The sequence below is a fragment of the Anneissia japonica genome, unplaced genomic scaffold (assembly GCF_011630105.1).
Source record: "Anneissia japonica isolate Jap-2015-1 unplaced genomic scaffold, ASM1163010v1 scaffold288157_len95398_cov146, whole genome shotgun sequence".
Taxonomy (NCBI): Eukaryota; Metazoa; Echinodermata; class Crinoidea; order Comatulida; family Comatulidae; genus Anneissia; species Anneissia japonica.
This window is the reverse complement of record NW_022683726.1, coordinates 3,606-18,749: the sequence shown is the minus strand read 5'-3', so window position 1 is coordinate 18,749 and position 15,144 is coordinate 3,606. Positions and strand designations below refer to the sequence as shown.

The 15,144-nt window shown below is 33.3% G+C and overlaps 3 protein-coding genes across 3 annotated transcripts in view; 1 reads left to right on the top strand and 2 right to left on the bottom strand.

Annotated features, from left to right (window-relative positions):
* Positions 1–9,929, bottom strand: part of LOC117101164 (major facilitator superfamily domain-containing protein 8-like) — an 11,467-nt gene extending 1,538 nt beyond the window's left edge. Inside the window, exons 1-7 of the mRNA XM_033241051.1 lie at positions 9,342–9,929; positions 6,293–6,437; positions 5,852–6,092; positions 4,209–4,322; positions 3,393–3,587; positions 2,695–2,801; positions 1,949–2,081 (exon numbers count right to left, since the gene is read on the bottom strand). Coding sequence (XP_033096942.1) covers positions 1,949–2,081; positions 2,695–2,801; positions 3,393–3,587; positions 4,209–4,322; positions 5,852–6,092; positions 6,293–6,437; positions 9,342–9,454 — 1,048 coding nt within the window. The 5' untranslated portion in view covers positions 9,455–9,929. The remainder of the gene's footprint in view (positions 1–1,948; positions 2,082–2,694; positions 2,802–3,392; positions 3,588–4,208; positions 4,323–5,851; positions 6,093–6,292; positions 6,438–9,341) is intronic.
* On the top strand, positions 6,910–9,116 carry LOC117101143 (calsequestrin-1-like). Its single transcript, XM_033241025.1, has 2 exons — positions 6,910–7,168; positions 8,859–9,116. The coding sequence occupies exons 1-2, from the start codon at positions 7,139–7,141 to the stop codon at positions 9,114–9,116; spliced, it is 288 nt and encodes a 95-aa protein (XP_033096916.1). The 5' UTR covers positions 6,910–7,138.
* An 827-nt stretch (positions 9,930–10,756) lies between the features above and the next one.
* Positions 10,757–15,144, bottom strand: part of LOC117101129 (BMP-binding endothelial regulator protein-like) — a gene marked incomplete at its 5' end in the record, with an annotated part of 7,989 nt that continues 3,601 nt past the window's right edge. Inside the window, 2 exons of the mRNA XM_033241021.1 lie at positions 10,757–13,031; positions 13,660–14,490. Coding sequence (XP_033096912.1) covers positions 12,841–13,031; positions 13,660–14,490 — 1,022 coding nt within the window. The remainder of the gene's footprint in view (positions 13,032–13,659; positions 14,491–15,144) is intronic.

Sequence of the window (15,144 nt, the reverse complement as noted above, 5' to 3'; positions counted from 1 at the left end):
TCATCGTTTGCATTAATAAATTCATTATACAATTCTATATTGTCAAGTAATTCTATTTTTAATTTAGAAATTTCATCTATACGTATATTTTGTAGGGCTGGGCAGACTAAGAGGAAATGTCCAGTATTCTCGTCTGCATTGAGATTGCACAGGGCACATTTTTCATTATTATTTGTGGACGAATTTGATGTTTTGGAATTTAATGGTAGCGTATTTGATCTAAGTTTAAATTTCAATGCAACCCCCTCAAAGTCCGTTTTATCAATAAGGTAATGTTGTAATACAGGATGGGGTGTTAAGGATGCATAAACTGAAAGGGATGATTTGTTTTGAATATCATCTCTCCATTGATTAATCCAAATATCATCCAATTTTCTTAAAATAAGCGTTTGAGAATAACAACATCCCTTGTTATTAAGTAGTACATTGAAAATATCTTCAGACTCGCTTCTTATCAAAATATCATATATACAATATAGAAATTTATATCTTAAATCTTTAAAATCACAATTGAGTTGTAACATAGCAAGAAGTAGAAATTTGGGCCAACGATGTGTGCTCATTTCAATTATCCTGCTGAAGAATTTCACACGGGCAATTTTATGTAGCTCATTGATGGGAGACCATCCGAGTTCCCCATATAATGCGGCACAACGTGTGTTCCTAGGTGCTTTAAGTTTATACCGCGCCATTTGAAGTTGTAAGCGTTCCAATTTTGTTATATCAAGATTGCTTAAAGTACACCATACAGAACAGCCGTAATTTAAGGAAGGAAGGGCAACTGACCACCACAGAATATCTCCATAGTAAACTCTGTTAAAATTGTCAAAGTTACTAATAATTGATTTTATATATGCAATTAATCTTTGACCTTTTTGGATGACATTATCAAATTGCATATGGTCATTTAATTTCCGTGATATAATTACACCCAGATATTTGTAAGATTCTGCTTCTGTGATATAACCCTCCCATAATTTCCATTTCTTTTCTTTATTAACACGTTTTCCCATAACCAAAACATCGACTTGTCAAAGTTAAAATTTAACTTCCATTCTTGTACAAATTTACCTGCAACGTCTAGCATTTTTTCCATCTCGTTTTCAGTGTTAGCTAAAAGCACAACATCGTCAGCCCAAAACAGGCTACCAACCCATACATCATTGATTCTGGTGCCAAGATCATTTGACTTTAGTATTTTCGTAAATTCATTAATAAATATACTAAAAAGTACAGGGGATAATACACACCCCTGTTTCACCCCTTGATCATTATCAAAAAAGTCTGTGTCAATTGATCCAAAACAAACCTTTCCCTTAACATTTTCATACAATTTATCGATAACTCTCCAGACCTTACCCCTAATACCTGATCTCATATTGCTTTCATTAAACCATCCCTCCAAACACTATCAAAAGATTTTCGAAAGTCCAGGAAGGCAATATAGGTGTTTTTTCTTTTGCTGGAGACGGCAAGCAGCTATACTTTTCAGAGTAAAGTGTGGTCCTCATACCTATGTAAAGGTCGAAAGCCTCCCTGGACTTCCGAAAGGGCATCATTATTTTCAAGATAAGTTGAAATATTTTTGGCAAGTATTCTATTAAAGATCTTGGACACGCAAGAAGTCAAAGATATGCCTCTATAGTTATTAAAATCTTTGCAGTCTTCTTTCTTGTGAATAGGGATAATAAATCGATATAAAAGTATATGCATGAACACGAACATACAAGTTTTATCCGTTCGTCAACCTTTGTTGTTCTACTCTTTAATTACAAGCTATTTATATAAGGATGGCCTGCTTTGTGGATTTTGGGTAGGACATATATATATATATATAATTGAATTTTATCGTTCGAGCTGATTAACCTTGCAATATGGAACAATAATATAAGTTACGTTTGTTCTACTTGGATATTTGAGGCACTCAAACTAACATATTTAAACCTACTATTTGCAGGTCTACGTAGATGATTGTTTCCAAATGGAATAAAGAAACATACCCCGGATGACAATATTAGCATACCAACAACGCATCTATCACCAAACCTGAAGGGAAAATCCAATTGAACATCATATATGTACTTCAATCAAATTAAAAACCCTCTTTCTTTAATATGAGAGTTTGAAAATTTTTTTTTGTAATAGTATAATAGTAAAACATTGCTATATTATCTTTATCGTCTGCTAAAGTACAATATATAAAATATAAAAAAACACATTTGATATATATTTTTGATAATTTTTTTTTAAACCACTATAGTCAGTGCCCCTTTCAGCTTAGTTGATATTTAGGGGCCCTGTTAAACTTTGTAGACTAAATCTTTTTACGAGGCTTAGGCAGTGGGAATGTTTTTAGTCTGTTCTGTTACAGAATTTGAACCCATGAGTATGTGATTAAAAGGCAAGCATCCTAACCATCAAGCTACAGCTCCACTCCAAATAATGTAAAATATGTGAGTGTGAGGAGCCTCCATTAGAAATATGTGAGTGCATGTGGACTAGCAGTGGCATGCAAAGTGAGGTTAGTATCAGGAGATACTGTATATTACTCAGGCGGAGCAGATAGAATACACCAACGCGTAATCCGGTAATCGAGAAAATGGTAATGGTTAGGTTATTCTCAGAATATCGAAAGCTTACAATAATACATTAGTAAGTTATAAATGTTTGAATGTACTTGGTGTTTTTACTTACATCTAGCAAATGCAATAACAAATGCATGCTGATTGGTCGGTCGAATCGGGGAGCCTTCCCGATTGAATCAGTGAGTGCTACGCAGTGTAACGATTCCACTAAAAACGCTGTAGCGACAGTGTAGCGATTTTAAAGAAACAAATAGCTTACGCTAGTCAAGGTTTCTTCCAATTTCAACGTACACAAATACAGTAAGAACGAAATTCAGTTCAACAATGTTATAAAACAACTAATAATATACAGTATAATAATAATAATAATAATAATAATAATAATATCTGTAATAATAATAATATTAAGCATGAATAAGTTAAATACTATTTTTCAAACAGATGCAGCAAAAATAATAAATGTAGTACAGCATTGACTGTTAAAAGCGTTTGACTTACCAATTTGAAAAGAGCTTAAGCAGCAATACTGAACTTATTCCCAATATGGCAAGTAAAGCCATGATGAGACTTATATTACGAACTGCTAATGCACGACTCCATCCAAGTATATGCATAACGTAGGGGGAGGCAAGGCTAAGATATAATGTCCAACATATTAATATAATTTAAGGAAATGAATGTCTTCTTGACATTTTATTTTTAATTTTTAAAAGCATTTCTAGCCATTCATACCAGACGTGCAATAGGTAGGAAACATATTGAATATCAAATCACAAGATAGATATTAAATACAAAAAAAAATCCTACCTTCATACTCTCCGTCAGGGTCATCTGGGTCATCGGCTATATTAATGTCATGGAAAACATAAATAATGAGAAGGAAGTTTATGAGCGCCATCAACGCGGTTACTAAAGAAGGCATGGTGTACATGTTGATTCGAAGTTTAATAGTATCCCATTGCACCCATTCTTCACCAAAAGGAACGAAAGCACTCTGGAGAACTGAAATTTAACGCAAATTAAAATTTTCAAATAAAAAAAAAATGTTTTTTAAAGGAATATTCGGTTCCTTTTGAAAAGTTCTTGGAGTTTGGATAGTAATTTTTATGTACAGGACTAGTATGTTTAAGAGCAAACACGTATGTATTCATCAGCAGTTACTGGTTTGCTATTAAATATTACGATTAAAAAAAAAGCCTATCCCAGCTTGGTCGACAGAACGAAATTGATAGGCAGGTGGATTTAGCGGCTACTGTACTTGGCCAAATCTCGGAAAAAAGTACCGGGCCCAAGTGATTATTATAAGTTGACCTACCTTACTTTTTAAAAAAGCAAAACATCAGTCGTCAGTGGCGGACCGAATTTGAAATAGAAGATGCAGGGAAGGACTTCCAAAGGGTTCACTCACATCAGCCCGCCCATGGTCAGGGCTGAGGTAAGAACTTAACTTAAATTTGAATATTTTAGGGGGCGGGCCAGTCGGCTGCCCCCACCCACCTTAAATCTGCCACTGGCTATGAGCCTTTCGTAAAAGGCAGGAATCTAATGCATTTACAAGTGGACCTCGGTGAACTTCTACTATAAATTATAAACGGACCTACCAGGCATAATAAGTTGACTTACCAGGGCCTATGAGAAATCCCAGCGTCTGAGATGCCATCAAATGAACTGTTGCATCTGTTCTTTCCTCTAATGTTGTTGCCGCCGAAACGAAAGTTCTTGTAATTGCAATGCAACCTATTATTAAACAAAATCATTAAATAAAACTAACTAAAGATGAATTTCCTAATCTACAGTTTTTAACAAATGCATCATGGCAAAAAGACGTTTGATTTCACTTTAGACAGTCTACAATAATTTCTCCGGTAGACTGTACCACACAAATTAACTAAATAAAATCGAAAATTGTGCAAACTATTAAAAGATGGAGTAACACTGTGTGTTTATTGTTGAACTGATAGAATTCACTCCCTAGACCGGAAAAATAGGCCTATTATTGTAAAAAGTAAATAAAAAGACCAATCAATAAAATACGTAGCAACAATCAAGTATGAAATTAATACTCGGTTGCTTTCGTTCGTTATTATATTATGCCAGTTATCAATCTAGATCTCTAGTTCTCGAACATTTTGAGGAGAACTAAGACCTAAATCAGATAGCTGGCATGTTGGGAGTTCTACTCCCTTGAACATCCAACCTAGCATCACTATGATTAATTCTGAGGCGTGTGGGTATTATTGAAGATAAAGAGGCCCGGAAATTGTATTTCTGTACTTTAAAAATGCTTTTTTAACTTGGAAACTAGATTAAATAATTATTTTTGAAAAAAACATAAAATGGCATTGGTGCATAAAGCATACATCATCAATGAGATACGAGAATGTAATAATAATAATAACTAGTCATAACCATAATCTCTCTAATACCGCATTCTGAGCTAGGACAAAATTTGACATTTAATGTAACAGCAAACTTTGGTTGGCGATCGGCTATTGGATCATTTCTCCATCAATGTAGTTTATATTAGTTTTCGATTGTGAAGTGAGACTCGAGCCGTAAATTTCCGGTTGTGCGAACCGCCGTGGGCGGATTCAAGGGAGGACGGAGTAGGCACGGGCCCCTTACATTTTTAAAAATTATAAAAAGAAATTGAGAAAAAGGAACATATTAATTAAATTCAGGCCTGAGAGTGCAATATCATGCCACATCAAGGTGCTATTCATTACCATAAATGTTGTTACCTCAGCCCCCAACCATGGTGCAGCTGAGGTGGTCTACTCTCCATCGTGTGAAAGTTCTTCGAATTCCATGAACAGTTGGCGATTTGGTCGAGGCACGACAATTAAGTGTTTGATGAAATGGATAATAAATCTCACGACACGACCTGCTCATTCTATGATTTGTCAGTGACAAGGCCTGACAGGTTTGGTTGCTAGCGACTTTGCCAATTTCAATATAGAACTTCATATTAATTTACAGACCTGACACTTTTTTAAAAGCGCTTACATTTTCTAGACCGAAATGAATTAAGAGGTCCTTGTGATTCATAGCAAACATTTGCCACATTTTATAGATGTTTTCATGAAGTTTTCTTTTTAGTCTTGGAAAAGATATGGTGCCCTGGGTGACGTTGAATCATAGTTTAAATACCAAGGTTTTACATGGAATGATCTGGTAAACAACGGAAAGTCAGTAAGCGAAGAGCATTAATGGTGATAATCACATTTAACTTTGTAATGTCTAAACATATTTAAGTTCATATTCACCTGCTGAAGTTCCTTGTATTACTCGTGAGATTAGCATGTAAATATGGTTATTATGCTTCGGCAGATAAAGATACGCATACGTCACACTGGCTACTATACCCAAGAATAATGTAATGATGAGCGGTAGCTTACTGCCGTATCGGTTCGCCCACACGCCGCATATGGGTGCAACAATCAGTGTTGCTAAGCTGTTACTTGCTATAATCCAGCCAAGCATCTTGGTAGTGGATTCACGGTGGATCTAAACATGAGAAGAACATGAATTTAATATTTTATGAAAACACCTCCATAAGTGATATAAAAATGATATATCACATTAAAAAAAAACCTTTCTCAACTATAGTCTTACTTTAATGAATTTGACGTACAGAAAAATATACTCTAGAAAGTTACCATATTAGGTTCAATTTATATTATTGTACAGATAAGACAAAAACATACTACTTGTAAATAAGGCCAAATGGACGGAATGACCATAGAATAACCGACAGCCTCGAAAAATATAGTGAAGTACATAACACGTATAGACCACCACCTCCTTCGATAGTCCGATTCTATTTCAGTCAAAGGTTGCATTGATCCATAGCTAAGAGAGAAAGAAAAACAAGACAATTATTTTTGTTAGTATACTATATTTATATTCATTATTTTCTATACATTGGTATTGTTTATATTATAGACAATACAAATTGTAAACCTTTGTATAATGTTTTAATATAATTTTTTTTGCAGGTTAGTCATTAGAACAGGATATGTACACAAGTTCAATGGATTATATATACCGGTATATATAATTGGGGAACCAACCATTTGTTAATATCTATTTACAACATTACCACAAGACGGTTTAGAAAAAAAAAATAGTCACCTGGCCCTCCTAGGGTTAATAGGGGGTTGGACTATAGGCTTATTACATGTATCCTTAAAAAATATTAACAGAAACCAATAATGTAAATACAGAACAAAAACCAGGCGGAAGTGCGAAGAAGTGCCAGATCACAGACGAAAATTACATCAGATTCGTGAATGATCCGAGCAAAAATGAAGTGCATGGGTGAAAGCCGAAAGGAAGTCTATGGACCGAAAGCGTCACTTAGACCGCCAAAAACCACAGTTGAAATATGGAACTTGAATGTCGTACTATGTACGCGGCTGGAAAATCAGCAGAAATAGCAAGTGAGATGAGGAGCCTTCATATAAAATATGTGAGTGCGAGGAACCTCCATTAGAAATATATGTGAGTGCAGGTGGACTATACAGTGACAGTGGCAACGTGGAGTGACATTTATGGAATGGAATCCGGTAAACGAGAAAATGGTAATGGTCGGGCTATTCTCATGAATGTATCATGAACATCGGTGATTACCACTATAATCATTTGCCCTATTATTTAAAAGAAGCTAACAGTAATATAACATTTAATTAGAAACACTAAACATTGTACATACGAGAAATATCATAACAGACTCTCGTGACCTTCGATAGTTTTTGACAATAGGAGTATTCATCAGTTAAAATTTATTGAATAATAGATCTAATTGATTTCAATATTACAATGTCAACACTCGCGGGGTCTATACCAGATTATGACAGTTATTTGAAAATATATATCTTGTAATATTCGGCCTATTTTAAGAAAACCCATTTTTAAAGATGAACACAATATTGTTCATCGAATAATTATACAGGTGTATCAAGCTAGCTGAATACGTATTCACAAATCAGATTTATTTCTCAACAAAGCATCGTTTCCAAGCTATGATAACAATATTTGAACAGTAGTTAAACGTTGTATGTGTATCTAGGTATTTTCGCGTTCAACGGTGTCGACACATTTTGTGGAAAGTGTTAGGAGAGTATTGTATTTACCCATATCTATTAACGGTAATCATGGATGATCGATTAACGCGCACTGACACTCAGGGCAGGCGACCGTTTATATGCTGAAGCATTGCGTAAACCACATAATGCCTCAATTAATATTTTACAATAATGCATAACGAATACGTTTAATGTGGATTACAAAAAGAAATAGAGAATAGGCCTATAATTCTGTAAAACGGTCTTAATTGTGTTCTCTTCTATATCAGTAATGGACACTATCTTCAAAATACGAAACTTTAGGCCTAATGTTTATCTTTCTGCTTCATAGCAAGAATGATCATGATAAATTCGATTGGGGTTGTAAAGGTTCACCATTAAAAGGAAAACACTAGCAAATAATTAATTGATTTACTATTTCATTTTTTATTTGATTTTTGTAGCCAATAAACAAATACATCCTTGAAACATCTCTCATCTTGTATCTGTACCATTCGTGAGTCTGTACCTAAACTCATTACCATGATCCTACGTGCAATTTCGTTTATTATAAACAAGGTTCAAAAATATATAAAATACAACAACAACTTTAAAGTTTGTTAAGTCATAATTACTAACTTAGATTTAAAAACACATGCATATTTTGATATTGGCTTGCATATTTTCATACGACTTTATTTTTTTTTTTATTTGAATAAATTATACATATGTTTTTGAAAACTATTAACTTTCAGCAAACATTGTCAACTACTGCTAAAAGAAAAATGCCACATTTATTCATGTTTTTGTTAGAAAATCAATCATTTACATAATCTACTGTATAAATCATTTAATAAAGTCGATGATTCCTGTGTTTAAACAGAAAATACACGTATAGAGACGGATGGCAATGAATAAGGATCATGGCACCCTATCAACCTCTATTAATTACTACCATAACAAAATTGCCTAATAATAATGCTAATGTATATGACGATGGTCATCAGATGGCGATAATGATGGTGAAAATAATGTATGGTAGTGATGATAACGATTGTGAAAATGACGGATATTGATGATTATGATTATGAATAACACGTATATACTTTTTTATAAAGCAGGAGAAAGTGGAATGTGAATTGTTATCAATAATTTGTATTATAAAGTTTAATAATTCTGATATCATTTCATTTAATTTCAATTTCAGAAAGTACAGTTACAAAGCATAAACTCTAAGTATCAGCCATCCACCATGTGTATAAGCGCGCAAACCTGGACCTCTAACGGGTGCAAAGGAATTAAAAAGACAAAAGATATAGAAAAAGATGACGACGACGACGACAACGACGACGAAGATGATGATGACGATGATGATAACGATGATGATGACAAAGACGATAATGATAATGTTGATGATGGTGAAGACGACGACGGTGACAAAACAAAAGACCAAGAAATTTGTTGAGGCGCATAAAATATATACACTAAACAAAAAGAAGTAAATGATTAGTATCTTGGATGTTAGTCTTCAAAACACCAGTCTCATCTAATACTAGCGCATCTCAGTTTGTCACCATACAAATTCATTACATATTACAAAGTTCTATCCGATACAGTAACAACCGAATTAATGACGCATTAATAATAGGTCTGTTCCTATTTCTGTCAATGGTATGTTACTCACTAATACCTGTTGCTTGCTTGGGCTTGCGTATTCCTGTCCGTATATTCATCTTCTCTATCGGACGTCCCAGAATGAACCTCCGAGGTTGTCGCTGACGAAGACTCGTCCCTTTGGTCCATCGTACTTTATCCTTCCCAAATCACTCCCATTATCTCGTAGAACGCATTACAACCAAGCTGTTCTCGCTCGAGAAGGTCCACGCGTTTGGTGTAACAACAGAATAGCATCCGATAAAACCAACGTTAAATCACAATAACATAAGCAACCTGATGCTTTTGCTTGTGACCTTATTACGTATACGATTATCGACTGGTCACTGATTCAATTGGTTGTTGTCACATTTTTTGTATACGTCTATATTGTTTAATATTGATTGATTTCAGATCAAGCCCTGTGATTCTAGTTAACATCACATCAGTCCTATTTTGGTACAATTAATATCACGTTTCTCCTGGGCAGAGAAATCGTAAGTTAATTCAAAAGCGAGTAGTGAACGCATTTCACCGAATTTGATATGGTGTTTCATTTTGGAACTTTTTGGGATTTTTGGAATTTTAGGCTCTTTGGAATTTTATCTCCTTGTCATTGGGATTATACGTGTATGCTGCACATAGGCTAACTGCCATTTATACTGTTCGACAGTTTCATTTCTGTGGTTAAAATGACAATTGATATTTATTGTAGTATTAAAGCGAAGTGTGATGAATAAATATCGTTCTATAAACACAGAAATAAAAGTGCAAGAAAAACTAAGAGCTAAGAATACGTTGCATGCAATATTATATTTAAAATATGTGCAAAATATTGGTTGATTATATGTTAAATAGTCGCACGCTATTGTTTGATATTGTCTAATAATTAAATATTCTTTTCTGCCTTACGAATTTTGTTAGCTGGATGACTTTATAGACATTTTTGATAGGTTGATAAACATTATCAAGACAATTTCATACGCCTGGTAACTTGGTTTCGTTTTAAAATACATGAGGATTGAACTCTGACGTTAACTGAAATTCTCCGAATTAAATTAGATAGGCCTAATGCATATACATTTTAAACTGGTTTTAATTTTCAAATCAAAAATTTATCTTAATAATATTTTTGTGTCTCAACCTCAGTATTTTCAACTATTTTTAACAACTTCGACATTTTAAAAGTTTTCGGATTTTAAAACCGTTCAAACTTCTGAACATCTTAAAGGCTGGTTTGCAGTTTATTGTTTTGTGACTTTTTGTATGTTGTGTATGACGTTTTCTTTTCTTTTTTTTCTGAACGTTGTGTATTTTTTTTTCAAATATTTTTAGAAAATGTTCAGCATGTACACTCAGCAAAATTTTCGAACATGTTTTTAACTGCGTGTTTGACGAATAAATCGAAATTTAAATTAAAATTGTATACATTTTATTTGAAATTCTAGGACGCGGTATTAGTGAAAATCTTAACAGTATAATTATACATAAGACATTTTCTTTGAAATGCACGTGAACAAGTGTTCTAATATATATTAAACAATTATGTTATTATCGTATTAATAAGCAAATCTCGTTAGAAATAGTTTTTGTACAGTCGGTGATTTTTTAAAAACCTCTAACCTGCAACCTCTATCAAGGCGAATATCTTTACTATCTAATAGTATATTGTATTGCACATCAAAATACAGCTACAACAAACTTTCATACACAACTGATAGCTGTGTTGTTAATATTCTTATTAAGATTGCATAAGCAGTGTAGTACTAGCAATCTGTTAGTCATGGTGGAGGAATATATGAAAATGTCAGCTTTGAATTTTTACTCAGGATGGTCGCCAGTACCGCTGACCTGAATTCAAGTATTAGGCCTATTTTGTCCGCGTTTTTCACATCGATACTTCATCAGAAAATGATTGATGTTATCTGATTATTCTTTTACTCCTTTGTTTTTTCGTCAGTTTGTTTTGTTATCTATAGACCTTCCAACGGTTCGGATGTTCTACCATCTGATTCTGAGCCATGGCCAGGAGACTAAATTTGCATTCTCTTTGATTTCTTACGGTTTTCCTTTAAATAATTGCATAAAATGCAATAAATAATTCAAGATTCAAGAAACTTTATTGTCTGTTAAAAATATATACAGAAAATTGGTTTTACACGGCAAAATGAAAAAGTTGAAAAGAGGTTACATAGAAACATTACCGATGAAAATACAATTTTAAAAATAAACACCAAACACTAAAAGGAGAATAAAACGTGAAGATACTTTAAAATAGAGCAATATTTTTAAGATTTGCTAAAACTGTTGATACTACGTTATAACTTTTGAAAATTACGGAATAATAAATCGCCTATCACAGATTACTTTTTAAATGTTACTATGATCCTAAAGCATGTTAACTCATCACTTCTTGTATACATTACAAACACATCGTTTATAAAAAAAAAAAATACTACATGAAAATACTACATGTTTGGATTCCATGAGCAATAAAAACAAACATGATGGTAAAAATGTTACCTTTTAAAGTCTCGGTTTAGATCTGAGTCCGAGAATTCGTGGTACCATGTATGGTAAAAATAAATGTTCACATTTGTTAGTATTGCGTCTTTCGAAGCATTTTAAAATTGTAATATAATTAATTACTGAGACAATGCTTAATATTTTATTAAATAACACTTATAAAAAAATAAGCAGGGCTTCTTCAAAAAAATCCGCGTCTCAGATCATGTTTTCTGCGCCATATCAATAGTATATTAACATATCTGTTTCAGAAATTTACTTCAAGCATATTGAAATTGTTAATCAGTTGTATGCTCAAATGCCCCGCCCCCAACTTTGTATGTCATCGAGATATACCTATCCACAACATCATTTTGAAGTTCTGTTGTCTAAATGAGTTTTTGTATTGAAATTTGATTGAAAGTGACATAGTTTATTTTAAATATTTTTTTCTCATAATTATTCTCTCTATTTTTAATACACAAAAGCACACTAATTTCACGGTTAGGAAAAATACTATTATAATTGCAATTAATGTAAAGTACTAGATCCTCTTGTAATAATATATAATTATGTAATCATGTTAGGAATATTTTTTATTCATTTCAAATACATTCTACCATTTTAATCATTTCGTCATTTTTGCTAATTTCTGAGCATCAATAAATGATTACTTCTTTCTGAATTGAATCATAAATCGTACTTGATTGATCTGAAATGCATGTAGTTACATTTTAATTAGACAAAATTGTTTAAAAATTGTTTGTAGTTTTGCTTCATATAATTGTTCACCTCCTTATAATTGTCTAAGCTATTTAGACTTAACATTGTTAATTTATTTTTTTTATATAAAATTAGTGCAACCTACAGGCAAAATATTTTTTATTTCATTATTAAAAACACAATTCTGTCACACCTAGGGTTTGTAAATTGAATAGTTGAGTTTCCCGTAGAAAGAACAGTTTGTACACATCTTGTTTTAGCAAAGAAGCTAAATCTAATAGGACATGAATTATCAAATAATGGTTAGTTTATATCCTGGGGCAGTCTGTTTTTTTAATGCAACGGCCCTGGTGTAACACACGTCCCGCAGAACAGTGGCAGCCAGGTTTGCATTGCATGTACCAGCATGTTGGTGTGCTCTTATTATCATAGCACGTTGGCTGACATTCCTGCGCTGGTCCACATTCATCGTACACAAAACTAGGTTCGCAAATCACACCTGTAATTGGAATTGAGAACGGGGTGAGCATCACCGATAGAAACCTCATATAGGCCTAAACAGTGTGGAAGATCTTCTACTTACTTTAACGTTGATAAAGACAGAAGGGGCAACCTTCAATTATTGTATTTCGACACATTGTTGATATATATATATATATATATATATATATGTATATATATATATATGATACGATGAAGATTTGCCTCAAAATTATTTGAAAACAACAGGATACTCGTTTAATACCTGTTGTTTCAAATATGTCTTGATCAAATCTTCCTCGTATCTCCAGTTTTTATATAAGTATTTATACTGTATTTGCCTATGCAACACATTTAATATATATATATATATATATATATATATATATATATATATGACATATTAAGAAAATTTTGTCATATTTTTTCTTTAAATTTGTTTAACTTAAGATGTTATGTGCTGAAAACACTTCACTACTGATTTTACATCACACCTTTCTGTTAAAGAATACTGTTTGTCGTAAAATTTGGAAACACTGCCTAACATTCAATTAAAATATAAGTTAGGTCTAGCTGATTTAAAGTGACCAACTAATTTTGCAATAAGTATATAACTTCAGCTAATGCCACAATAGAAATATACTTACTGCAAGTTGATGGCTTGACATTGTAATTTTGAAGATTTACATTTTGTCGTTGACATTCTAAAACGTATGCTGTTAAGGATTCGCAGTAGCACGGATTATTCAGGCCACACACACAAGAATCCTGCATACACAGTGAGTAGTAGTCTTGAGGGTCGACATACTGATGGCAATCTGTAAGTGGACTTGTCAAAATATCCTGGCACTCAGACCGCGCGTACTCAATCACATGTTGGTGTTTCCCAATACACGCTGGAAATTGTTTATTGTTGGCAGTGTTGATAATGATATTTTCATTTATGCTTTTGCTTTCTTTTTTACAGTGGGTGTAACCTTCAACCTTCCAGCTGTGTACCAGCTCCTTGGTGCTTTTTGCTGGTAACATTTGTCTTGTCATAGTATCATCCATTTTGTTGTTATTCATGTCTCCGCACAATCCAGCCATTTGTCCATGATAATGTTTAGGTACAAAAATAGTCACTTTTCCATTTTCCTTCCAGATAATTTTCACACCAAGATTCGTAACAATAGTGATTGTAGAAGATCCAAATCTACTTACAAGTACATTTTTGGGGTTGCCATGAATATAAGGAAGTTTTACAGGTACACCTGAAATGGTTACCGAACCGCTGAAATCAATGTGTACAGTGATGCAATCTAGAGTGAGATAAATAGCTCGCCTTGTGAAATACTCATTATGTTCAACTTCCACTGAAAAGTGTCCAGTTGTATAATCTGTTGCCATGGAGTAACGACAGTCGCCATTTGAGATAAACGAGTGGTCATCAAATGTCCAGAGCTTTCCTTTTGGTAAGATGGTGCACCTCGCTGGCTCTACGAGTTAAATGAAGGTTTATTAGTTAAATATATATTATATATATTTACTCATCAATGTCATCAATCTAGATGGTATAACTTAAAAAACAGTTGCGGATATGGTATGTCGTTTGGTAATGTTTAATTTCAAATTAAATTCTAAAGGTTGAAAGTGACATTTGCATAAGAGTGCAAAGAGAATTTTTTTCTGAGAAATGTGAAGCTTGAAATTTTAAGTAATGACGAATTGTAGAACTGACGTGTGAGGTAGGATTGGATTGGATTAGATTGGATTTATTCGGTGTAAACACCAAGGATAGCCCACGAAAATCTAGAAGAAGACTTATTTCCATTGGGGTCCTTCTGGTGGTGATTGGGCAGTACACCGGCAGATAATCCCCTACTCTTTTCCGAAGAGTGTACTTCGTTCTTTAACGTGCACATGGGCCATAATGCACACGGGACCAACGGCTTAAACGTCTTACCCGAAAGACGGTGCAATTTATTTATTTATTTATTTGAACATACACCTTTGAATCGGTGGCACTCAATATCAATTGGTGCGTTCGTACAAACAAAAACAAAAAAGGGTAAAATTTAACAAACAAAATAAATAACAATCGACTGTATATAATATTACAAAATTAAAGAAAGGTAGAAAAATAACATATG

Coding starts and splice junctions, on each gene's coding strand:
- LOC117101143 (XM_033241025.1), top strand. CDS start 7,139: ATGGAATGGAATCCGGTAAACGAGAAAATG. Junction 7,169..8,858: donor ATCCGGTAAACGAGAAAATG/GTAATGGTCGGG, acceptor TTTCAATTTCAG/AAAGTACAGTTACAAAGCAT.